The 27692-nt window shown below is 40.4% G+C and overlaps 3 protein-coding genes across 3 annotated transcripts in view; 2 read left to right on the top strand and 1 right to left on the bottom strand.

Moving 5' to 3' along the window:
• Positions 1-2699: 2699 nt before the first annotated feature.
• Positions 2700-11135, top strand: LOC140232670 (uncharacterized). The gene is made up of 3 exons (XM_072312775.1): positions 2700-2783; positions 4305-4478; positions 6348-11135. The coding sequence occupies exons 2-3, from the start codon at positions 4349-4351 to the stop codon at positions 8945-8947; spliced, it is 2730 nt and encodes a 909-aa protein (XP_072168876.1). The 5' UTR covers positions 2700-2783; positions 4305-4348; the 3' UTR covers positions 8948-11135.
• Positions 11136-13360: 2225 nt separating this feature from the next.
• LOC140232600 (phenylalanine--tRNA ligase, mitochondrial-like) lies at positions 13361-23239 on the bottom strand. The gene is made up of 6 exons (XM_072312698.1): positions 23135-23239; positions 21141-21792; positions 19947-20112; positions 17820-17951; positions 16697-16854; positions 13361-15115 (listed from the first exon to the last, which is right to left on the bottom strand). The coding sequence occupies exons 2-6, from the start codon at positions 21774-21776 to the stop codon at positions 14828-14830; spliced, it is 1380 nt and encodes a 459-aa protein (XP_072168799.1). The 5' UTR covers positions 21777-21792; positions 23135-23239; the 3' UTR covers positions 13361-14827.
• Positions 23240-26179: 2940 nt separating this feature from the next.
• Positions 26180-27692, top strand: part of LOC140232525 (enhancer of mRNA-decapping protein 4-like) — a 48103-nt gene continuing 46590 nt past the window's right edge. The window contains exon 1 of the mRNA XM_072312622.1: positions 26180-26431. Coding sequence (XP_072168723.1) covers positions 26278-26431 — 154 coding nt within the window. The 5' untranslated portion in view covers positions 26180-26277. The remainder of the gene's footprint in view (positions 26432-27692) is intronic.

Genomic DNA, 27692 nt, shown 5'->3' with positions numbered 1-27692 from the left:
ATACTACTGGCGAGTGCTAACACCATCCTTCCAGTTTTCTATCAAAAAGCGCAAGAAAATTTTCCTCATTTCGGGCATGGGGATCACAGTGATAGTAATATGTTTGCCCCTCCCCTCTTCCCCCGTCCGCGCTCCCCGTCCTCCAGGATCGATACCCCTGCATATATATACGAGGGTGCTTTTGCATTTTCAGAATTCAGATGAAAATATCTCGTAAACACATTTATGATGTAATGTGGGAAAATTTCAATCCCAGAAGTGTATACTATTTCTATTTTATTTATTTATTTTTTTTTTTGGGGGGGGGGGAACCCTCCGTTAATTGAAAGTATCTACTCTCTAAAAAAATCGAGTGAAAATATTCACTCTTGAAGGAGTGAATACAAAAAAGAGTGAATTTAGAGTGAAATTGGAATGAATGTTGAGTGAAAATGTTAATTTTCACTCGTTTTAGAGTGACCTCGGGGATCACTCCAAAATCTTCGAGTGATCCCTGAGGTCACTCCAAAATGAGTGAAAATGAACATTTTCACTCAAGATTCACTCCAATTTCACTCTAAATTTACTCTTTTTTGTATTCACTCCTTCAGAGTGAATATTTTCACTCGATTTTTTTAAAGAGAGTAGATATCTCCTGCCACCCACGGAATATTTGCATTTGTTTAAACTGAAGTAACAGACCTCGATGGTGCACACTTGAGATGAAACATTTTAAAATCTGCCAATCTAAAGTGTATTAAGTAGAAAGTACTGAACGGGGAAGGTATGGAAGGGGTTAGGCCTATCCCCCTCTTACGCGAGGGAGACTTTGTATTTTCAGAATTGAAATTCAGCCATTTTTGGGTGAAATATTTAGACAGTTTTCTATCAAAAAAAGTAAAAACATTTCCACATCTCGGGAGTTACGAGGAGGAACAAAATAATATGTTTGTCCCCAATACTTTTATGGGGGAACCATCCCCCTCCCCCTCCATCGACGCCTCTGCATATGAGGGAACTTTAAAATTTGTAAGTGAAAGATCTGCTGCACATTCTTTGATAAACTATAAGGACAACATTTCCGTAGGGGCGGGGGAATGCCCCTTTGCCCCCCCCCCCCCCCCCGAGATAGATTCGACGCTCCCTGCTAGGATGTGTATGCCTATAGTCATCATTGTTTCAGGAATGATTCAGGAAATGGAGGGGGTTCAAAAACTATGGCGGTATAGTTTTTGTTATTGTTTGTTTGTTTTCGTACATAATTTTCAGACGGTCCCGCGTTGCTCGCGTCATAGCATGTTTACATGTAAGCCTATGCTATTTGACGTTGTCAACGTCTGGACCATACCTTCTGGTCGATATGACTTTCTTCGCGAGCTAGCGAAGCGCGCCGAGCGCTTGAGAAAATTATGTATACATTATCCTACAACACAGAATACTGAACAGCTCTGTTACCTGCCTGAAGGCAATATGCCAAAATTGATACAATCGCATTTCTGCTTCCTCCATTTTTTTTTTAACTCAAGTTTCGGGGGGGGGGGGTGATTGTACAGGCCATCTCCCTCCTCCATTTCAGGGGGGGGGGGATAATTTATATCCCCATCCCCCCGGGATTTACGCCCATGGCGGATACTCCAACTCCTACTTCCACTAAATTTTTTTGGCCTAATAATTGACTACTGGTACCTGTCCTGGACTCCTTATCAGTGCAATCGAAGCAAGAAGCAGCAACCTGGTGCACTGATGTTCAACACTACGTAGGCCTATATCTACAGCTGGGACTCAAAGCTTTTCTCTCCCTCCCTCTCTCCCTCTCTCCCTCTCTCTCTCCCTCTCTCTCTCCCCCTCTTGGCATACATGGACTCGATCGTTGCCAAAGACACAATAACTTGTTGCAGCTTTCTGCCACTACCGGCGATCGATCTAACCAAAACTAAGTTGATAACTCTTGAAGGCTTGTCCGAGATAGTCAACATAATAATCATTATTATTTTAGTGAAAGATAACTACATAGCCCTGTGTATTGATCTTGTGTAAGCTGGTACTCGAGACCGTGTATTTGCTTTATTATTCAAAACTCCCCCTTGTCATTCAATTTGCGCAGGCCTTTAAAATACATGTATTGCTTTAGTTAACAGGCAATATAGGAGTGTTTTTATACATTCACCTCAGCATTTACCAATCCTGACTAAGTATGCCCAAAATGGATCCTGTGGGGTTCATAGCAGTACTATATTTAGGTGTGTAGTATTGTGTGGAGTGGTAGTTTTCTTTTAGGCGCCCTTTCCTTAAGACAATTTAAACAAAATCTGCTGTAAAATAAATAGATAAATAAATAAGTGAAATATTGCTGTAACAGACAATATAAGAGTGTTTGAACTTTCTATACATTCACAACCTCAGCATTTACCAATCTTGGCTCAGTATATAGGCCCAATTAGTTATGGGTCCCGCATCGCATCCCGCAGCACGTTTTCTTAAATAGGCTCTTATATAATTTCCTCTTAGACAATTTAAACAAAAGTCTGCTGAAAAAAAAATAAGTCTTTCAAATTTCAGGAATGAAGTGACCAAGTCGGTTTACTTTCATACCTCACACCAAACATTTTTTTTTTCTTTTGTTTGTTCGTTGACGTTCGTTTAGTTTGTTTGCTCAAAGGCACGTGCCTCAGTCTATGCGCGACCGACCCGAGGAGAAAAAGCTCTTTGACTGGAGCAGAGCTAGCGTACCATAGATGGTGCTTATGGTAGTTGAAAATTTAACATCACCAGCCAACTTCGGGCGCATTGTGACATTCTCGAAGGTAATTTGTCGTTGAATTAAGTTGATTGATTATTCTAACACGAATGTCCTTTATTTTAAAATATTATTTAGCCATTTAATCATGGTATATGTACATATAGATTTGTATGTATGCAGATATTTGCACTTTTAAAATGTCATATCAACTCGGCTTTCTCGAGAGTGCGTAAAAAACTGCGCCGCGCAGTTGTGTATGATGAGTGTGTAAAAGATATGGCGCTCCTACTGCGGCGACAACAATCAAATACCTTTGGCGCGGAATTACGTTCGTACGAGTATCCTCATATTAAAATAGCGTTGCGTCCGTTATTCCCCCACGCCAAAAACACGAAACGTGAACATGTAGCATGTAGGCCTCCCTTTTTCACCGTCACACTCCATCCATATATTACTGCTGTTTCTTTCCAGATTTTGTCACCATGTAGATTGTTCTCGAACCGGTATTTGATTCAGATTTATTTAACACTGTAATTATGTAACGACACTACGACGTGTTAGTGTTGACAGTGCCAGTGGTTGAAGGCAAATGTAACAACTTACCGGTGCCATCCAAAGATCATAAAGATGTTAGACTAGTGCAAATGATATCTATCCTACTTGCATAGTCAGTATTGGGTGTCCAACACATCGGCACCCTAATGTTTTTGTTTGTTTGTTTGTTTTTATCAATAGATACTTAAGATATCTCACAATTTGCCTGAAATTTTACTCACATGTAAAGAAAATACTCTGAATTCACAAGTGCACATTGAAAATGCGATTTGCAGTAAACTTACATATACAGTACATGCTCCAAGATAACTGCCTCTAACCGTGCCGGTCCGTGGGTTGTTATTTTGAGTCATTGACACACTCGGTTGCGCTGTGTTTTGAAACCAACACCCCTTACAAGTATTATAAAGAAAAGTCAACACATTTTTACTTTTCTCGCATAATAATAGAGTCTCACTTGACTTGCCTCTTTCAGAAAGCAGGGTGAATTGAATATTAAGTCCTACCCTTAAATAACATCAGTAGTTAGTCAAAGGAATGTGCACTTTAAAAAAAAGAAGGAATTTAGTGGAATTCTCTTTATATTTTCCTCATATCGTTCTACGCATGCGACATCATACAGTGTTGTAGTTTTCTCATCCAGCAGTGACTGCCGAAACTTAAAAAATTCGTAACTTTTTGTTCTATGCAAATATATGTAACATCACAAGCTGGAGTACGTGTTGAGGTTGCTGGTGCCGTTAAAGCTGGAGTAGTCTTCTCATCCAGTGATGGTGGCACTGAAACTTCAAAAAAATCATAACTTTTGAATGGATTGTCCAATATTCCCCAAACTTTCACTGATGTGTTCTACTGATATTGCTTCATTCTCCCAATCCTTGTGTACATATGAAGGGGGACTTGTCCTTTAACATTTCCACTCTGTGAGATAGTCAGCAAGATCAGAGCTTTCCATGAATGATGTTCACATTGATAAGGATCCTGGGGAATGTAAACTCCTAATGTAATTTTCCACAATGCTTGTTTACAGATCAAGTGCCCTTGTCTGCATCTGGCCTGAGTGACATACTTGACATGGAGTCCGAGGAGGATGTACATGTCTGCCTTCGATGCAACACCCAGATCAAGGGGCTGATGTCTTATGTTGAGCACCGGCAGTCAAAATGCTCTGTGTTGTGCAGTCCCCGTGCTCCAGGGAAAGGAGGTATAAAAAGCTTTGCACATTGAAACAATTCACACCCTGGCTTTCATTTTCAAGATTACTCACTTTTTTCTTTCTCTCTCTCTCTCTCTCTCTCTCTCTACTCCTGTATACTTTTAAATGACGCTACCAGGATATTTGCATATATGTGACCCTGCACCTCAAAACAAACAAAAAGTCGCCAGACATGAATTTTTAGTTAAGACCATATTCTGAAAGAGCAGACCTTAAGCTTTAAAATGATGTATAACTCAAATCAAATGGACTCTCCTAACCTATCTAAATATTGGAAAGAAAGCACAAACTCAGGAAAAGTGTGAACTGAGAAAAGAGGCTCTGAAGTACAGTGTCTATTCAAGCGCTTAATCTTTACCAAACCGTGCTGGCTGTGCGATGAATGGGACAAAAAACAGGAAGTAAACCACCAGAGTAACAACATTGAAGAGATTATCAAATTAAACTGAAATTAAACATGCCTCATTAACACATTCTGTCCATAATTAATGCCAACTTTCAAAGCAGTAGCACTATCCTTTCAAAAGTTATTAGAGTTGAAAGTGAAGAGTGTGGACAGGGTTTTTCAGAAATGAAAAAGGGATTCTAAAGACACACCTAATCACACTATTCTACCAAAAATGTTCGAGATAAACTGCTAAAAAAAACCACACTTTCCTGCCCGTTTTATGATACCAAATTTTAGCATAATGTAAAAGAAGACCCCCTCTTTCAGAAAATATGAAAAAGTCAAGTTCGGCTAGGTTGACCCATTTCACTTATTTTCAGTCCATACGCAAAATCAGTGTGTGCGACTTTATGTTCGTTTTGAGGTGCATGGACACATATACCGGGTACATACCTTACATCAGTCATGATAATCAGAAATGTGCTTTTTTAAGTTTGCCAGAAGAGTTTCCATGATATGGGATGGGGGGTTGGGTGTCTGGACACTTAAGACTCTCGCGTATACTGACTTGCTTATTTTACTTTGAATACGCAATTAAGCACTGCTCCTCACTGACAAACAACTGTTTACGTAGGCGCGTCATGTCAAACCAGATGCACTTTACAGTACACGTCCGGTCCCACAACCTGTCCGGACACCCAATGACTGGGTATACCTGTGTGAACAGGACAACTGCTTAAAAATGCATATTACAGCCTTTAAAAAAAAAAAAAAAAAAAAAAAAAAAAAAATCTCTTCTACGTGATTTCACAATCTTTTCTGAAATGCAAAGGAGCTTATGGACACTTTTCAATTTTACAAACTACAATTGATGTACTGGTATGCTGTCATGCTAGTTGATGTGGAGGATTAATTCATTTTGTGATGGCACAGCTACACTGTATGTATACATCATGCAGAAAATGTTGGGTTTTACTTTTCATACTTCTGAGATTTTGTCATCTAATATAATAGTAATATTATATTCATTATTTATTCAATGGTCTATTGGAGAGAAGACATAGAAGGATATTCTGAAATCTGTAGACTGTCAGCTTCCAATTATTTTGATTCTGGAGTGGATTACTACACATTAAGTCAGTGAATCAGCATAAATGGATCATGGGATTGTCTATGTTCTGTACTTGAAACTAATGCACAATAAGGTGATAACAAAGTTAGTGTCTGAAACTGAACTATAATCACAACAAATATTAAGATCACCAAAGTCTTGTCATGGCCTTGTGTCAGATTAATCTTGAAAGTGAATTTCTTGAACGCAATTCAAAAAAGACTTATCCAATATCATTATGTGAAATCCACATTGTACTATAGTTTTTGCTACTGTAGAATTTTATGTGTTTCTGTCATTGAGCTAATGCCTTTTGATTTTTGCTATTCATACTCATTGATCTTGCATACACCAACAGGAGGAGATGAAGAATCATCAGGGCAAAGAAAAGGTGAAGATGAGGAACAGAATACTGAAGAAAGGGACGATACACAGCCATCCTTTACAAGCAGAGCTGCCAGCAGTCCTCCTCATAATCAACATCGAAGACGCGGTAGGAAACGCAAGCTATCCATCCCACAGTCATCTCCTAAATTGGATTCTGCCAAGAAGAGACTAAGAGGACTGACTAACAAGGAGGATGAAGTGGACATTCAGGGGTCACCTCGGAGATCAAGCCGAAGAGGAATCAGGATATCATACACAGACCTTCTGTCTGGCATTGACCGTAGTGACTCAAAGATGGATGTTGAGGTGAAAAGAGAAAGGGTTGACAAGAAAAGTGCTGATAGTGCATCCCCAAGAAAGAGAAATAGGACAGATACGGTTGCAAAAGCGAGTGAAAATGATTCGCTGCAAGGCAAGAACAAAATCCGACGTAAGGATGCTGGAGATGCCAAAAAGGGATCTGTGTTGAAAATCAAGGTAGTTGGTGGGAGTCAGGTGGGAAGAAGAGGTAGAAGAAAGAAAAATGGGCAGGTAATGAGTAACAAAAAGAAGGCAAAACAGCAGAAGCAGAAGGCAGTGAAACCTGGCAAGAAATTGAAACTGCGAGCTCGAAAAGGAAAAGGTGAATCAGATGCAGAAACTGAAGAGGATGAGCAGAGTAGTGATGTTTCAGAAGGTGATTCACATGACGGCCAAGAAGATACTTTGGTTTACATCAAAGATGGCAAATTCTACTGCCACATCTGTCACATCTATTGTCTCACAAAGAAAAAGATCGAAATACATTGTGCAACAAGGAAGCACAAAAAGAGAGCCAAGGAAGGGCACACAGTTCTTGCAGAACGAAGAATAAAGGAAGATCCTGCAGAACTACAACAAACCAAAATGTATCATTGTGCTCCGTGTGGTTATGAAACTAAAAATTTAAAGATGTTGAATCGACACTTGAGATCAATCATTCATGCACAAAAAGCTAAAATTGAGCTTCATGCCTGTAAAAAGTGTCCCAGAAAATACAAGACGGCAGAGGAACTTGACACACACAGCAAAGAACACAAAGCTGCTATGTGTCGTAAGTGCAAGCAAGAATTTGAAACAGAAGATCTGTTAAATGAGCACATTGCAGCTGAGAATCACCTTGTGGAATTCCGTTGCACCGAATGTGACAAGACATTCTCCACAAAGGGAAATTTGGTTTCCCACCAGCGAAGTCACGATCCCGACAAACAGTTCAAGTGCGAGCTGTGTGACTATAAGTGTCCTCAAATGGCTGACATGAGGAAGCACATGTACCGACACCAGGGTTTGAAGCCATTCAAGTGCACCCTCTGCGAGTTTGAGAGCTTGACCAAGAACGGTGTTGACCGGCACATGAGGACACACATGCAGCGGACACGATCCTTCAAGTGTGAAGAATGCGGAGCTGGTTTCTTTGACAACCTACTGCTGAAGCAACACATATACATGAAGCACAATCCAGAGCGCAGGTATCCCTGCACCTTTGAGGGCTGCACATTTGCCTTCAAGTATCGCTCCTCCCTCATTACTCATCAGCGAATGCATACCCAAGAAAAACCCTACCTATGTTCGCAGTGTGGGTATGCAACATCAACTAAGTACAGTCTGACAAAGCACATCCGCCTGCACACAGGCGAAAAACCATTTAAGTGTTCTTACCCAAATTGCAATTACAGAGCACGCCTTTCGACCCACCTGACACGGCATAAAATCATCCACACTGGTGAGAAACCTTTTAAGTGCCCACTCTGTCCATACCAGTGCAACAATAAGCAGAATCTTAGGAAGCATATTTTGACCACCAAACTGCATGAAGGAGTCCAGATGTACAAGTGCAGGGCATGTGCTGATTTCTCGTCAAATTCTTTTAGGGAATATGTGATTCATGTGCGAAAGCAGCATGCAAATGACAAAGAATACATCAGCTTCTTCGAGGTCGCCGAAAGTGTAAACAAAAGAAGGGATGGACCGCAGGAATATGAGATTTGCGAGGAAGAAATGCCTCCAGAAGGGGAGGATGAAGGTGTTGCAGTCTTTGATGAGGCTAATATGCAGTCATTTTCAGTGGTGACAGTCATTCCGGGTCGAGATGGTATGCAGGAGCAGAAGGTGACCGTTCTGGATCAAAGGGAGGAGGTGCAGAAGAAGCTGGAACAGGTTATCTTAGCTCTTGGGGAGAAGGGAGAGATTGTTACCAATGGAACCGGGGATGATGAGGATGTCGCGGAACATCTTCAGACCACCACCATCGGGGAGCTGCTAACCCTTGCATCCAAGAGCCTCCCCATGGTGCAGGAAGGAGAAACCATTGTCATTGTCCCGGAAGTGCAGGCAGAAACCGAGATATGTACCACGGAAATGGTAGGAACTGTTCTGAATGACAACATGGGCGAGGTGGGCGCTCTCGAGGTGGACGAGGGTCCCGATGCTGACCAGTCTGGTAGGATGGTGTCCGAGGAAGACATGGCAGCTGCCACTTGGCTGCACAACATGCAGAATGTACAGTCAGTCACAGTGGAGACTATTGTCCATGAAGTATCCAATGCATCATAAGACAGACACAGAACTTCCATTTTCAAGGGCATACTGGGTATAGGATGTCTCATATTTCAGAGGCATGCTTCTTGACATTACCAGCACTCCTTTGCAGCCCTCTGAAAGTATAATTCATCTAAAGATGGTGTTGATTCTCTGGTATGGTAACTGATGTCAACTTTTATCTCAAACCAATGGCAGTTTCAGGTGCAATATTCATATCAATGTCTTGAGTTTCTCAACATTTTCTCTGAATATGGACAAAGCACATTCAGTTGCTCTAAGTTCTGAAGTATCCTTTTCAAGTACACGTAATATATATTTCATATACTGTACTTCAGTATTCACAATTGAAAACCACAGCAACAAATTGAGAAAAGTATTATTCCTTGGAGAAACTATTCCTTTTCCTTAATTGCAATCAAAATGCCACCAATCCCAGTGAGGCATTATTTTGTATTGCTACCAGGGAGTAAATAACCAGTTACTGTATAAGCCTTAATCATTGCATACAGATATTTTTGCAAATGAAAAGGTCTCGGATATATTCACAAGATGTTGTTTTTCGCAAATAGACACCAAGGCTATCGTAAGTGCACTATTACCCAAGGACATGGTTACATTTTCATGTGTTGTAAAATTCGCGGTCCGACACTAATTCGCAAAATTCGCGAAAATAGCAGCTTATACAGTAGTGCATTTAGCAGTTTACCAGAGAGAATGCTAACTTAAAAATAGAGAATATGTTGAAACAGATATATGAACCAAAAGCAGACTCTTAATGCTTTTGATTAGGCTATCCAGTCAGATCTTGGGCTTGATTTGCATTTAAATTGATTAAAATTAGAAATTGATAATTTTGAAACAATTCAAAACACAATCTTGTAGATTACGTCATGGGTGTCAGTCATGCCAGTTTTCGTCATGATGACATAAGTTATGAAAATATGCTACAGGAATAGTTATTGTGGACATATCATAGTTATATCACACCAAAATCTTTCTACAAGTATAGCTGTACAGCATTCTTGGTCATATCTTAACAGCTGTGGTAGTTTAGATCACACCTGTCGTGGTAAAATGGCAGTGGTCCATAGAAGCAGGTTTGTCTAAAATTTTATCAGCTCTATTTTCATATGATCATCCTCATAGCTAAACAACCTTTTGTTTGGGTTTTTCACTCAAAGAATTTTTATTTCATGTGTTCAACATACATACAACCAGTACATACTAAAAGTGGAAAAAGTGGAATTATTTTTTGTTCTGTAATGCTTTTTCTAAGTCATACTTTTGCATGAGACATAGAATTAAGATATACAATTATACTTTCGTTTCTCCTCTAAAAGTTTTTGTGTTAAGGGGATCTAATCCAGCATTACACATTTGAACAGGTATGATACGATGTACTGTAGATGCCATCACGTGACCAGGAGTGAATAGGAGGCTTCCTTCTGTGATACACGACTCACATATAGGCCCATTTACTGATGACTTTCTGCTTCCCATAAAGTGTACTATAATGAGAATGTACTGCACATGAGTTAACGAGAGCACAAAATCAGGCAGGAAATATGATGCAGTTCTGATAATCGCTAGGTATTTGACTCGGAGAAAGAAGATTTAGAATTACATGTACAAAGTATACTAATGATATCTTTGTCATTTGTTCCCAGTGGTACTCTGGTTAGGGCAACCATTATTAGTTTATACAAGTACTTCCACATAAAAGTGATGCATGTTCAGCAAAATATTTGCACTGAATTGTATTTTATGATTGTGATTTTTAATTCTTTTAAAGGCAGAACATTTTTTTTCTTCAAACCCTCAACTTAATGGTTCATCTTGACCAGATATGCATAGACCAGGCTGTGAGATTGAGATTTTTTAAGATGAATTCATCAATACTGTACAGTATCTCTGTTTTTCTCACTTCATATAAAGGAAATAACTTGGATTTTGGTGACAATTATGCACTGTACTGCCAAGTTGCAGCAGTGCACAATACTGTGCATTCTGAAAATCTGGTGCATTTTTCGTGCACACTAAACTTGCTCTTTTTTTGGGGGGGGGGTGGGGATGCATGTATTTATGTGTGCTTGTCATTTGGACTGATTACAGAGGGTTGTGTCTCATCAGTGTTCATACCTAGCCTTCATTTAACAGATGTCCCTGTAACATATGCAGCACTCATTGAACTCATGTTGTTGTGGTGCATATAAAACAGAAAAATGTTAATGTTATCGCTCACGTTTTGCCTGACTTATTATCTGTGTATCAAGTTCTGTAGAGAAACTGACTGACTGAAATTGTCAGTCTTGTACATACACTATATCACATTATGGAAATATACAGCTACATGATATACAATAGTGAGAGAGAGGGAGTGTGTGTGTGTGTGCGTGCGTGGGTGTGCATGTGTGTACTACAGGTATTAATTTATAAAATGTAGATAAACATTGGCAAACATTGACAACCTCGGGTGAATGTGTGTACCTGGTACATTGTACATGTAGTTTGGTGCAGTTCATTTAAGAATTGATTTTTTACAAGCTGCCTTTCAAGAATTGTGCTTGGTGTGGGATTAAGATATCTTTCCTTCAGTTGTTCAACTGTGATTAGGTGGACATTTGAAGGCCTCTTTCAGAATGCATGCTTGTTTGTGAGGATGCGTTTGTATTACATAGAATTAACCTTGCTTAAAATTGATTTCATAGGCTTGAAAAAATGCTTGATACATGTACAGTATAATATATTGAGTATATGTACACTGTATCAGCATACACATGTTGACAAAATACTGGTGTTTGACTTGCATGAAAATGGAGTCAGTTTATCTCAAGACCCCTATACAAATTGCCTACTGATGTTGTAAACTCTGGAGGTTTATTCAGCTTTCAAACATTCGCTATACTGTGGAACATTGTTATAACAAGGTACGATATGTACTGAGATACCCGACACAGACACATTTGCAGGTTCCATCCTTTTATTCTTTTGTTTTTATCCCTGACATAACAAGATGCACGGCATAATGAGCTAGGAAATTTCAATACAGTATTATAGTCCCAAGCAGCTCGTTCTCACAATGTTCCTTGTACATGTATATTCCATGGCATCTCTTCAAAATGCAGACCTTTTGAACATTTACCAGTGTTGTACATGTATGAAGCATATTCTCAAGCCTACGCAGTCAGCTCTAAGCAAGGTTTTAATAAAATAAACAAACCATCATCAGGTATCTGTCTCATCACACAGACAACTCAAAGGGATGGTATACTCTTGGTAGAATCAGGATTTAGTTTTTAACTTTCTATGAGATGATTAAAAATAATTTACAGTGTATATGAAATATTACAGAGCATACAATTCTAAGAGGAATTCAAAGTTTATTTGGTGAAGATCAGTTTTGAAATGGCTGAAATATAAAAAAAAACAAAAAACAAAGTGGTCCTAATAAAAGGTGGACCTACCTTTTATTTGGACACCATGTCTCTGGATATCTCAGCAATGTCAAAACTGATTTTTGTCAAACTTGAATTCCTGCTAGAATTGTATGCTCTTTAATATCTCTTACAATTTGTAGAAGAAATTTCTAATTATCTTGTAAGAAGTCAAAACCAGAATCCCTATCTCAACCAGAACTATACCATCCCTTTAACATGCTATTCCCTTAGAATGACAGTGAATACAAAACAAATTGGTCATTGAACAATGAAATCGATATAGGTTTACTCAAATATTTATTTCAGCTTGCCACAATTCTCATATTGGTAATTAAAGATTTGTCTGGATATAGCATTGCTTTGTGACTGCAGAATGCAATTTGTTTGTGCATCCTGAAAAAAAAAAAAATGATGAACTATATATATCCACATTAGGAGTACATATTCTGGCCTCAATGTACCAGTACAAGGAAAATGAGCCATAAGATAATGATCACTTTTTCCTATGCAGTGGACTCCCATTATAACAAAGTCCGCAGGACTGGCAGATTTCTTTCGTTATATCGAAATCTTGTTATAACTGAACAAGTAAACAATAAAATACAAGAGACCCGCGGGTCTAGCGCTCACCTGAGTATCGCAAGTTCACCTTTCACGCAGTCACTAATCTAAATTATTCACAGCTCTACTAAAATTTGACCAGGCATTCTCAAGTAGAAGATGAAAATGTACAATTTTAAAAAAAAAGGGCCCAAATTTTTTAAGATTCCTTAATTTGGGGAGATTGGGGGGCCCCTGGGGCCCCCTGGGTGGGGCATGGTGCCCATTTTGATAAATTGAGATCCTGACCCCCTAGGGATGCTACCTGCCAAGTTTGACGAAAATCCATCATGAGGTTTTCAGGAAGAAGATGAAAATGTACAATTCAGGCCCCCATTTGGACTTCCAGCCCCCCCCCCCCCCCCCCCCCCAAGAGGGGCACCCCTGGATCTGCTATGAACAAACTTGAAACTACAGTCATTAATGTACTCACTCATAGTATTATCTTAGTTCTATAACTTCTGATTCTAGAGAAGATTTTTAAAGATTTCTTCATTTTGGGGGGTTTGGGGGCCCCCTGGGGGCCTCCTGGGTGGGGCATGGTGCCCATTTTAACAAATTAAGATCCTAACCCCCTAGGGATGCTACCTGCCAAGTTTGGTGAAAATGGGTCATAGGGTTCTCAAAAAGAAGATGAAAATGTACAATTTAGGCCCCATTAGGACCGCTCCCCACCCCCCTCCCCTGGGTCCCAAGGGGGGCACCCCTGATTCTGCCATGAACAAACTTGAAACTACAGCCATCAATGTACTAACTCATAGTATTAACTTAGCTCTATCACTTCTGGTTCTAGAGAAGAAGATTTTTACAGATTAATTTTGGGGGTTTGGGCCCCCTGGGGCCCCCTGGGTGGGGCATGGTGCCCATTTTAACAAATTGAGTTCCTAACCCCCTAGGGATGCTACCTCCCAAGTTTGATGGAACTCAGTCTTGGGGTTTTCAAGAAGAAGATGAAAATTTAAAAAGTTTACGCACAACGGACGACGCACGATGGACGCCGGACGAAGGGCGATCGCAATAGCTCACTTGAGCCTTTGGCTCAGGTGAGCTAACAAAAAGCTAGTAATGTTGCGGGCTGGATGTTTATACCGGTGTAACAGGAATTTCGTTATAACTGTGTTCGTTATAACGGGAGTGCATCATATTCAATATAACGGGAGTGCATCATATGCAATGTTTCATTGGATTTTTCTTTTTTCGTGAAAGACAAAGACACACAAAATAGGGAAGTACTCTGGGTCTCCTGTGCTGAGACACAGCTCATCACTGCTCATGCTCATGATGATTACTCCACATTCATCTCGTCAATCTCCACCACAAACTTTTCTCACAGAGTATCTGTGATGTCACACTATTGATTTCATTAAAAATCATGATGGCATAATTCTACACCTATTCCATGCATCTGGATAAAGTGTAAACCATTGTCAAGTCTCGATGAAAAATGGTCCAGCTTTCTCAGCCTCCACACTTTCAGAGTCCATCAAACACAAGGACAGTGTATAGAAATAATATAGAAATAAGTGAAAGAGCTGTTTTCATGGTCACTTACATCACTGAAATGCCATACTTGCACAATGTTTCTTCATCAAGACTGTGGTAAACTAAAGAAGGGGCTTGATTTCAATTCCTGCAAAAAGAATACATGAAAATAATATACCGGTTATAAAAATGATATAGGCAAACTGTATAGAGATGTGAGTCCATCACCTTTAGACTGGTGAAGATGATGAAAGAAACCTTGTCATTCAGTGACAGAGAGGTGGCGACTTCCTCAAAGGATAATGAACACAGATGGTGCTTCCACTACACACTTTAAGCTTTTGGTTTAAACAGTCCCGTCTGCAAATGCTCTTCATCTTAATTCCACACGCAAGCTTCTCTCTGCTGTCTCTCTTATGGAGGAGTGGACTTTGCTCACTTCCTCCTTGGTCAGAGTCCTGTCCATACTCCTGTAGGTGATCCTGTAGCAGTGGCTCCTGCGGGCCGTCTTGGGATGCGTGAAGTCGTCGACTAGCGCCACCTGCTCCACCAACTCCCCACCGATAGACCTGACGAGGTCGTAGAAGTCGTTGGACTCGTACTGCGAGTCCGGGCACCAGAACGACATGTCTTGAATGACGGGAGGGTACTTGCTGAATGGCTGGAGATGAACAAGATCCAGCGAGAGAAAGGAGGGGGGGGGGGGGGGGGCAATGAAAAATAAAAAAACCTGTATGATTATCACAGAGACTCCAAAACCTAGCATCTCTTCGACTGGAGATTATCCTGCCTGATCTTCCAAAGCAAACTGGAGACTCTGATCACACCAACATATACACAATATGTGACCGTGCACCTCAAAACGAACATAAAGTCGCACACACTTATTTTGCATGAGGACTGAAAATAAGTGAAATGGGTCAACCTAGCCGAACTTGACTTTTTCATATTTTCTGAAAGAGCGGGTCTTCTTTTACATTATGCTAAAATTTGGCATCATAAAACGGGCAGGAACGTGTGTTTTTTTTTAGCAGTTTATCTCGAACATTTTTGGTAGAATAGTGTGATTAGGCGTGTCTTTAGAATCCCTTTTTCATTTCTGAAAAACCTTGTCCACACTCTTCACTTTCAACTCTAATAACTTTTGAAAGGATAGTGCTACTGCTTTGAAAGTTGGCATTAGTTATGGACAGAATGTGTTTATGAGGCATGCTTAATTTCAGTTTAATCTGATAATCCTTTCATTGTTGTTACTCTAGTGGTTTACTTCCTGTTTTTTGTCCCATTCATCGCACAGCCAGCACGGTTTGGTAAAGATTAAGCGCTTGAATAGACACTGTATTTCAGAGTCTCTTTTCTCAGTTCACACTTTTCCTGAGTTTGTGCTTTTTTTCCAATATTTAGATAGGTTAGGAGAGTCCATTTGATTTGAATTATACATCATTTTAAAGCTTAAAGTCAGCTCTTTCAGAATATGGTCTTAACTAAAAATTCATATCTGGCGACTTTTTGTTTGTTTTGAGGTGCAGGGTCACATATCATAAAAGCGTAGTGCATGTGATGAGCACAATGCAGGATATCCCTTGCCGCCAGGGTCTAGCTCTAGGGTTATACTTCAGTAGATGATCTCTGTTGCTATCTTAGCCTCATTTTTATCAAAATATGACAAAACTTATGTATGTTAAGGAAAGAGCCGAGTTTTAAGCGGGAGACACATAGTTAGAGTGGGAGAAATTTTGCAAAAATGGCCTCAAAGCAGAAGTTGGATTCTTTGCAATGAATCATGCTCACAATGACATGGGGGAAGTGTGGAATTATTCTGGACGAGATACAAAACTGTACATATTCTCTTCTCTGTTTTGTACAAAACTTTTTCATGATTCAAAATTAGAATTATTTTTCTCTATTCTTTGTTCTTTTTCTTCAAATCCTCTCCTTGTTCTTCTGTAATCTTTCCTGCTTGTGGTCCTGCTTGCAGTTAGCTGGCACTTATACATAATCCTAATCAAGAATAAATATGAATATTGACACAATGAAGTCTGTTGATCTACTGTGAAGTTATTTTGCTGCATCAACCTTTGTACACCATGGTTGCCATGATAATGATATTAAAAGCAATCCTAGCATTTGGGGTCAGATATTCTGATGTTTTGAGTCAATACTGAAATATTACAGTGCTTTGAATGAAAAAATCTATAGCCTTAGTAGACCAACTTGGTTTAAGACAATTGAGACAAACTACCTTAAACTTTACGCGCGTAGCATCGTCCACCTTGAACTGTGACAAAAATCTGCTGTCAGTGCTCCAAAAGAGGCGGATATCCGCGATGTCAAAGAGGATCATGGCCAGCCGCTCCAGTCCAAGGCCAAAGGCATAGCCTATGGAAGATCCCGCTCCAGCTGAATGGGAAGACCATTTTGAGGTTGAAATAAATGTTTTAATGCTTTTAAATTGAAATTGTTGCTTAACTAGCTAAATGGACTTGCAAAACAAGTGCCTTTATCAGTCTTCAAGGATTATGTTTTTTCAACATTTTTTAAAGCTCTTTTCTATTCTTTATCTGGTCATTGGCTCATACACTGAAACCATGGCTAGCATTTACTCAGTACATCTAATCATTTATGTGCCTATGCACTTTCTTGTAATTTGCCAGTTTAACCCATTGAGGACGGGCCGATTTTGGCACAACACACATTTTCCATACACACCTGCCTGAGTATACTCGGGACTGGGCTTCAATAGGTGAAGTAGGTCCTATTATTAGCAATTAATTGATTCCCTAAACAGCTTGCCAGTAATGTATTATGTGCTAACTAAATCAGGCACAAGAGAACAACAATTTCTCACAAAGGTTATGATACAATAAAGATTAGGACTGATATACCATTTTCATTTAGAGTCTCATTTACAGTGTCAGGACATCCCGTCCAATCACCTAATAGTGCACATAAGCAGAAACAAACTTTGGGGAATGACAGAGTAACAGCTATGAGTCTCCATATTTCTCTTGATTACTGCATAAGCTCTTATTTTTGTGAGGATTTAATTTTCATGAATTTTGTGAATCACTATTGGACTGCAAATTTAAGAACACATAGAAATATCACCATGCACTCGAGAAATACTTGCACTTATAACAGTTTCCATGTCAATTCGCGAAAACAGCATCTCGCAAAAATGTCCATGACCTCATTTGCAAAAATATCTTTACACAAAACTAACAGCTTTTACAGTAGCTCATTATTCATTTGATGTCATTCAGCCCTCCAGCTGTTAGCTGGTGTAGAGCTCAGTGTAACAATACTGTGCTCTCTGGAGCAAGAGTGGCCCAGGTGGGGGGGGGGGGGGAGGAGAGTGCTCCTACCAGACTGGAGGAGTTTCTGCTCCATGATGCCACACCCAAGAACCTCCAGCCACTCTCCTTGGAAGAGAATTTCTAGCTCCCAGGAGGGGTGTGTGAAGGGGAATTCTGTCTCAATCCATCTGCATTCAATATCTGATAGTTGCATAACAAGAGGGTTTGCAAGAAAAGGAAGTGTAATCTAAGTTACTGTCTGGAAAAGGCACCTTACAAAGTTAGTAAGTAAAACAAAGTAATCACAGAACTGCATCCTTATGGATGTTTCCTAAAACTCTAAATCAATCTTCTTCTTCTTTTTTTTTTTCTCTCTCTCTCTTTATCCAGAGATCTATGCATGCTAATTTCCTAACAATGCAAACATTCTGTCTTCATATACCCCTTTTGACTTCAGGTTGCACAATATGTAGGACCTACTCAGCTCAAACTTCTTGCAATTCACTACACCAAATCACAACACTTCAATAATCCTTTTAACAATTCCAAATATCATGTTCAACAATATATGTATATCGGTAATTTCTCTCCTATGATTCAAATTTAGTTTATTTTAAACACAAGTTTATAATGTACATAAATCTGCCTCAAAGTACATGTATATTACAAGAATTACAGTTACAACTTACACTCAACAATTTCAGTTTACAACATTAGGCCTACAGTGTGTCCTCACTGTTAAACTGCTTGTGAAACTCATCTTTGTCAAAAAAAACAAGATGCACGGCAGGTATATACAGGTTACATTTTGTTTTGTTTTGTTTTGTTCAGTCTTACATAAAAAGTCCAATCTGATCACGAGTGACTATTGAAAGCTAGGAAGAAACACTGTAAACACTGCTGGGAAGAAATGCAACGCAATGCAATGAAATCCTGTTGTGTCATGATTTCTTGTTAACTAAGAATGCAGTCTCTTGGTGGACTCTTCCCCTCAAAGTTCATTACTGGTCAACACAAATATAGAATCAAACTAGAAATGTCGCTACGGCGACTGGTGTATGCCTCCGCCATAATACATGGTTCTCCTAATAGGTCTATAGTACAATGTCTTGACAATGTGTGATGACAGTTTCACACAATTGGCAAAATATCAAAATGACAGGTTTGCCACAAATGTGCTGAATGTTCACTTTCCTAGAACTACGTTCAATTGGACGAATGATTAAAACATCAAGAGTGCAGGTATTTGGGGGAACTGATGATTTTCACTTGACTTTTGACCCTTTTACAAGTTTATGCATTAAGTAATTTTCAAGGTATTGAGAAAAAGTATAATTTCAGTATCAAATGGTAAAATAGTATTATCGAAACCTGGCCTTTGACCTTTGACCCCACAGTTCCAAAGAGAATCACTGTTAGGTAGAACATGCATAAATATGTAAGTTTCATGACAATACCTTGAGTTATTTTTGAGATATGGAGGAAAAAGTGCAATTTAGCACTTTCACTTGACCTTTGACCTTTTGACCTTTGACCTTTTGGCAAGAAACTTCCCACAAAATATATATTGGGTTATACATGCATACATCAAGTTTTAAAAAAATCCTTCAGGCACTGCATAAATATAAGGAAAGTAGTTATATTTTGAGGAGTTGACCTTGACCTTTGACCCCTGACCTTTGACCCATGACCCCCAACTTCCCTAGATAATCACTGCCCATCGGTACAAGCATATATACTAAGTTCCATGAAGATACCTTGAACCATTTGCGAGATATGGAGAAAAACATGAAATTTCAATTTTTTTTTCACAAAATAACATGTGACCTTTGACCTTTGACCCTGTGACCCTAAAATCCACACAAAGTATCATCCCCCAAGGATATACCCTCATACCAAGTTTGATGCAAAACCACCACACGGTTCTTGAGATATCGACAAAAACAAAACGGGACGGACGGACGTACGGACGTACGGAAGTACGGAAGTACGGACGTACGGAAGTACGGACGTACGGAAGTACGGACGTACGGAAGTACGGACGTACGGACGGACGGACGACCCGAAAACATAATGCCTCCGGCCACTTCGTTGGCGGAGGCATAAAAACTTCTATAAATTATAATGAAATAAATGCTACTCATTTGAGAGGCTTTGATAGACTTGAGAGAAGAATATGCTTCTACAATCTGTTACCTTTCCCAAAGAGCATCTCTGCCAAAGATGTGATGACTTGCTTGAGCTCAAATTCGACAAGCTTGGCAGCATCCAGCGTGTGTGTCTCCTGCTTCTCCTGGGTCCTCCTGGTCGGCACTGTCTCAAAGAGCTTGAGGTCAGTCGCATCAGTACACCTGCTGAACAACTAGAAGACCACAGGTCCATTTCATGAATAGTTGCTATGTTAGAAACTCTTGCAGGAAGAGCAAGTGTACATGTACGTAATTGTATTGACAAGAATCCTGCTTCTCAATTGGCTGTTGCTACAAGAAGTTACCATACAAGCAAGAATTGTTATCATTGGATCTTTCACACATATTATTGCAATGAGAGCCAGAAGGTCATCTTCAAGGCAGTACAAATACTCAACAACACTTACCTTGATACCTTGATGCAGTAATCCCTTGAAGCAGCTTGTACTTCATGTGGTGATTACTATTCTGATGAATTTAAATGCATGTATGAATTCAGCTACTGCACCTCAAACTATGATACCAGTTTTGCAGGTGCAAAATGCAGAATGTTTCTTGAATTTGCTATATCATCTGTAGATGCTGCAGGCAGATTGCCTACAAGAAAATGATCACAATGCAAATCGAATAGTGTGAAACATTCACTGCAAGATGCAGTTCAGCCTAACATAAGCCTGATGAAATTCTGAAACCTTCTTGAATGTTTGACAGTCTCTGCTATTATGGCAAACTACTTTCACAAATAGTCTTTCATGTAGTGGGGCTTCATTCAAGCTAAAATCATGGTAGCAGAGCAACATGAACTTTGGAAATGTGACACTGTGTTGCAAGTCGAAAGAATGACATTTGGGCAATCACAGAAACCAGGAGGGAACCTAGGGAAATCACATGGATATTTCCCCATTTTCACATTTTCATTTGTTAAATTCGTAATCCAACGGTGATTCGTGAAATTCACGAAAATTAAACCCTTGCAAAGATAACAGCTCATACAGTATTGTTCAAGGTAAACTATGAAAAAAAAATCTCAAAATTGGCCAGGAAATCTCTGAGCATCAGTAGGAGCTTAAGCTAAAACTGTGGACTATCTTCATGGAACAGACTTACGCTCCATTGCAATGGCTCATCTGGGAACACAAGCTTTGCCTGAATATCAAATGTACATCATGACAATATTTGTCATGAGTTGCTGGAAAATCACCTCATGCTGGGTCAAAAGCCGCACCCCTTCCATCTGGTGAAATACCGGGTAGTGGCTGGTGTCGATCTCATCTCTCCTGTACACGTCACCAGCTACAAGGAACGCATCAAGGCCAGCCTGCATCAGTTCGTGCTGATGAGCTGAGGTGTGAGCCCTCAGCATGTGCTCCCTGTTGATGTAATAGTTGTCCCCCCGTTTCCGAGAAATGTGGTCCTTTGGCACCAAGACACTGTCGAAATTCTGCCGCACGGTGACGACGGGGCTGATGTGGTCGTAGATTGAAAACAGGGGGTTGCCGCGGCGATTGAGGAAGCTCTTGTAGAAGTGGTCTCGTATCTGCTCCTTTATGATGCAGAGAGGGTGGTGCGGCTGGTTATGCAAGTTGGTACCAACGCGTGAGATGATCTTTGGGGTGACAGTGGTGAAATCATCCCTGGTGAACTCCTGGCCCTGGATGATGAGCCTTGGCTCCTCTATCCCCGCTTGACTGGATCTCTGCTTCACATGAAGGTGATTTCGGGACAGTGTCCTCCCTTGGAGCAGAAGCCACGCTGAGGCACATTTCATCCCATTTGGTTGCAACATCCTCATTGGCACATATGCCCTCGACAACAGAGCCAGCACTGGATGGTGCATGTCAATGCAAACTGCCCTATGATTATGAAAGGAAAACAATGAAGACTTTTTTTTAACTAGTAAATTTTGTGTTTTGAGTGCCAACTGGCAAAGAAAACCCCATTGTACACACTGTCCAAAGTTCCTTAGACAAAACATGTTTTGTTCACAGTACAATTGAAGAGGCTATAAGAGGAGACTTCAAAGCAAAAATGATTAAAATGCTTCCCTTTTTGGTTCGTTGTTAATGTCATATTGATAAGCAATACATGTATCACCATGTCCAGTACAGTAGGTACACATTGCAGAGGAATGGTGTAGGTCTACCATCTACAATAGCCTTACATCTGCCTTAGAAAGCTAGTAGATCACTAGTACAGATATGTCTTTAACTGCGACCAGTCCGAAAGCGAAGTAAATTTATAACTGTGTGAAGGAGCGCCCCAGGGTAAGGGTTCTTGTGACTTCACCTTGCTCAATTCAATACCAAGCTAACCACAGCGACATAGATCTAATTTTACATCTGTAGCAGCTCCGATCAACATTTCTCTGTTTCTCTCTCCTCCACAATCTCTCCCTCTCTCCGCTCCGATCTCTCCATCCTTCCCACTCTCTCTCCTCCTCTCTCTGTGGGTCATTGATCCTCTCCTCTGGTTCTCCTCAAACAATCAGTTTCTCTATCATGTATTATTTCTACAAACTATCTAATGATGATTTGCGAGCCTCTGCTCACCAGTGTGTCTGTCCGCAGTATCATGACGGACTCAATTCCTTGTATTCTATTATTTAAAGCGGAACAAATTCTCTACCACCCGACTTCCACTCAGTCTTCTTATAGTCACTATAGACTTAGGGCCTTACTTTTGCCGCTAGCTGTAATGTACATAAATAAGGCCGCCCATAAATAATCCCAAAACAAGGTAATTGCTTGTCAACACTGACCACTACTGCTTTACCTTCTTTAACCCCCTTGTTTTACTGTCTGATACCAGAGAGGCGAGTCACCTCTCTGCTGTTCTACATGTATAATATAAATGCCGACTGCTCTTTGTGTGAAGGGAGCACAGCAGTGTTGTCAGTGTGTCACAATTTCATCATCAGTACTTGCTCCGACAACTTGCCTCGGTGCAGAGCCTCTAATAAACCTCCTATCTACAATGTAAACTTTACACCCGGAGTGCCTGATGTCTCATTTTTCTATACGACTTTAATTAGTGAGTAGGGTCTAACGTTAGGTGTTGCTGTGGTCGTGTGGAGAGTATACTTACACTTTACAGCAGTTGTACCTGTCCTGTGCTGTGGAATACGAACAATACAGGAAACACATGCACACATATCTTCGCTCACTAAACATCGAACACCATCTAAATTTCACTCACCAATGAACAAATCAAAAAGAGAAAAATCGCAACTTCACGTGGATTACGTCGTCTTGACGCTCAAAATTACCAACTCAGTAACTTAGTTAGACTTCTTCTGCAGTCGATCGGCTGAGTCGCTCGCTTGATAGGCCATGCTATGTATGTTGTGCTATAACTGCGACCAGCCCCAACGTGCAGCGTTGGGGCTGCGCCGTTTTCGCATTCAGATCTTAATGTTGTACAAAACGGGTGCCGTTGCGGCGCTATATTTCCTTAATTTTTCAACAAAAACTACTAGGAATACTTACATGGGTCGATTAAACCTAAATGATTCAAATCGGCGACTTTTTGATGCATTTCATTGCTTATGATGCAGAAAATGTTGTCTTATAAGGCGAATTATCTTCAGCTCACCGATGCTCACTAACGTTGCATGCTAGCCTTTGGCAAGGCCCTCTCGCTGTAACGGACGAGCGAACGGACGAGCGAAGCGAGTCGCGCTACCTTACTCGGCTGGGCTCTCTACACCACGCAGCCAGAGGGCCTTGACAAAAGGCTACGTATTACTCGCTACATGCGCAGATGCTTACTAATGGATATACACGTTCAAAATGGTAGCACGGCTCTCCCACTAGGGCAGGCCGCTTACTCCTAAAAAATGTGGAAAATTTTGCAGTTTCCAGATAAATTGGTGAAAAGGACCAAGGCAATGGGGTAATGTGTACTTCATTTTTTATTGTCACTGTGTTTATAATAGAAATTTACCCATAATTTATTCGTGAAGTCGCCGTATGTGGCAATAGGGAGTTGTTCGTGGTTCTCACTTTAGCGAAACTGCGAGGTAGCCGCCAGGACCCCGCCGCATAGCGGCGCGGTCTCCGGGGCTAGTTGTGCTAGTGCTGTAGATAGAGTCTAGTGCTAGCGAGCTAGCTCCACAGCCCCGTAGCCTAGCTGGCCCGGGCCCGGCGGCGGCGGGCTTGGCTAGGTAGGTAGAGGCTCACGAAGAGCAGCGGAGCAGGGGCCAAGGGTCCTAGCAGACACGGGACATACAGCAAGCGGCGCATGCCAGCGAGCGAGCGAGCTAGAGGAAGACGTGCGTGCGTTTATGAGGAAGGAACCGCTAGATTTTTTCAAGGCCCTTTGGGTTAAATGAATGAGAGGCATCTCCTAGCACGAAATTTCAATGTTTTTTTTTTAGTTTTTTACGGCAAAAAATCAATACTAGATTTATCATCAATTGTATTTTGTGATATTTGATAAGAAGTTAGACCTTTTGTGTGCATAATAAATATACAAATATCTTGATATAGGCTAGTCGTAGCCCAGTATGTGCGGTGCAGTGTGCATTACAGCAGTGTACCAGTACTCGTATTGCATACGCCTTTGCATTCTAGACTTGTTTTTTGCGTAATGCATGGGCGACAGAGACACCACACCTGAAATAATCGACGATATCGCGTAATCACTATAATAGTACAAGTATTGTCATTCAAGCATGAACAGTTTGAAGGCGTAATGCCATCAACTATTTTTCACATGCGTAGAAATCAACAATGACTCAATATATTTCACGAATTAAATTGATAGAGAGCATGTAATCTCCATATTAGGACAGTGTCATACACCTACCTACAGAGGTGAACACTGGGTAAAGCCACTTCGAGTCTCGAGTAGGTTCTACAACTTCTACTTCTACTTCTACCACATATCTGTATCTATAGTAGTGACTAGTACGCTGGAAGAAGAGACACATTGAATAGGGACCTATGTATACGGTTAGTAGATTTTACTTGTTTCTTTCTGTTCATCTAATTTTGATTACTTTTACATTTATTATAAGAAGCTGTTTGATTCTGCACCTATGGGCCTATTGATATTTTCAAATTGAAAGGGATCAGCCTGCATATTAAGTTTTCGTAGAAATGGGGATTCAGGTTTTAACTTTTTGCGAGATGATTAGAAACCACTTAATGAAATATTAAAGAGCATACAATTCTAAGAGGAATTCAAAGTGGGTTATTTGATATGAAGATTCATTTTGAAATGGCTGAGATATCAATTAAAAAACAAAGTTAAACAAAGTGGTCGTGATAAAAGAGTGGGACTCGCCTTTTATTAGGACACCATATATTTCTGGGTATCTCAAGCTCAAGTAAACTTTGAATTACTCTGGTATGTTCTTTAACATTTCTTAGTGAAAAGTTAATTTCTATAATTATCTTGTGAGAAGTTACAACTAGAATCCACATCTCAACCAGAATCCCTTTAAACCTATACCTCTTTCTATGAATTGACAGTGTTTTACATCTCTTAGTACTTTTATATGTAGTGCATCATTGTTTGTTCTTATATGTTATATCATGGATCTACTTTGAGATACATACTGTACGGTTGTATGATAATTTGTCCGAAGAGTATTATATCCTATATGCATTTGGTTTTCACAGCAGCAACATGAGTATCTTTTTAGGTATAATATGCATGAGCACTTTACCGTAGTCCATTATTATTTTAGACTTGGTCCATGCTCTCGTATATAATTGACAAAACAGAGTAAACAGAAGGTAACTTACTGTGCGGTCTTTATGTCGACAGACCAGTCTCACAGTCTATTCATTAATTAATCAATTTATTTATTTATTTATTTACCTATCGATCTATCTATCTATCTATCGGGATCTATCTATCCATCTATCTATATCTATATCTATCTATCTGTCTATCTATTTATCTATCTATCTATCTATCTGTCTATCTATCTATCTATCTATCTATCTATCTATCTATCTATCTATCTATCTATCTATCTATCTATCTATCTATCTATCTATCTATCTATCTATCTATCTATCTATCTATCTATCTATTCATGCATTCGTTACTTTTCATCACCTTTCGAACTGCATTAATTTTGATTTGAACTTCAGATAAACTCGGTCATGTTTTGCGGGGTCTTGCGTTATGTGAAGATACCATACACACGACGTCATCAGCGAGTGAATTCAGCCAATTACTTTACTCTGCAATATAGGCCTACATGCTTTCTGTGTCAGGATAATAAGTGGCTTTGGTTTTCCATGTTCGGGAAAAGTACACGCACTGAATGGACTGTTTTGTACGAAAGGCCAACGCTTGTGCATGTTCTGCTCTTGTAATTTAGCATGGAACCGGCCCTTCCCAGCGACAGCCGTGTAAAATTAAACAGGCTTTTAAGTGCTGGTGACGCCTCGCAAGTTCTGAAAGATTTGCTGCATGTGGGGAAGGCCCAGCAGAACCACAATAGTAACAGCGGAGCTTTCCCGCACGCTAGCACAGGTAATTAAAATGTACAGTCAGTTTGTATGATAGTGGTACACTGTCACTGATGATAGGCATAGCAATGCCAATGCAATGGGCGGGCGCGCGGTCGATTCTGCTGAAGTTGTAGGGAAGTGAATGTAGCTGAGCCTCTGCTGGCTCTGAACTGGTTAGGCTAGCTGCCGACTTCAGCTTTCGCAAGTAAGTGCACACATGAACTGTGGGCATTAGCATGACATTATGAAGTAAACCTAGCCGGTTGCAAATTGTTGGCTAGTGATTGTGATCTATGACTACTAGACTGTCTAGGTCTATGTGAGTGTTTACATCATTAGTACATGGCAGGTCATGGGCCTCTCCATCCAGCTCCCTCCTAACCTGGCTGTAACACTAGTGTAGACTAGTGTGTCTAAGTGTTAAATCCTACAGAAGCTCCTTGTTTAGTCCTTTTTATGTTTTTACCAAATTAGTGTTATCGGCAATTGTGCACTTTACGGCCCTACTATTCCTGTGCAAGATTTTACCCTAATCGAGCAGTGCGTGCGAATTTGAGTACGGTACTGTACCTACTATCCGGCACCGCGGGTTTGACAGCATGTGTTCCGGTACTGTGCTGTGTGCATGTGTGTGAGATTTCGCGTTGGGATGTAGTGTGTGTATGTGTCAACATGAGTGTGTGTTGTAGTGGTGGCCAACCCACTCAAAAGGTGAAGAAAGACTTTGGCAATGATACTTGCCTGACTAGGTAGGATGACACTCCTTGGTTCAGGCAGGATTATCAATCGCCCAGGGCCCACACAAAGAACTAGTGAATCCAGTTCAGTTGGGCGCATACATTGTAGTTCTTTCTCCCCGATGTAGAGCATGTGCGCGCCCTCGGAACCCGAGGGCAGTCCGTCGGTCGTCGAGTCGGTCCGAGTCAGTCCGAGTCAGTCCAAAGTCGCTCCCCACTACAAAGTAATGAAAGCACCCTATGGTACGCCACATGGTTGCTCTAACGCCCTTCCCTGCGCGGCGTGATTGAGAAGAGACAAACAGGGTGCTGTGCATTGGCACACAATGGAACGCAACCAGTGGTAAACTTTCATCCATCATTATTGACTTTAAATGAATGGATGCTGCGTTAATAGAAATCTACCTAATGCTTTTAATAGATTTGCGGCGCGGACGTTTGGTAGACAATGCTTGAGCTGGACGTTCTCCTCTTCCTTGCGTTGGGTTGAAAAGCAGCTTTAGATTATGCTGAGATGCAATCAATATCAAAGAATAAAATGGCGCC

This window comes from Diadema setosum, chromosome 9, assembly GCF_964275005.1.
Source record: "Diadema setosum chromosome 9, eeDiaSeto1, whole genome shotgun sequence".
In the NCBI taxonomy this organism is placed as follows: Eukaryota; Metazoa; Echinodermata; class Echinoidea; order Diadematoida; family Diadematidae; genus Diadema; species Diadema setosum.
The sequence above is the reverse complement of the archived record's forward strand: the minus strand, read 5'-3'. Positions and strand labels throughout refer to the sequence as shown.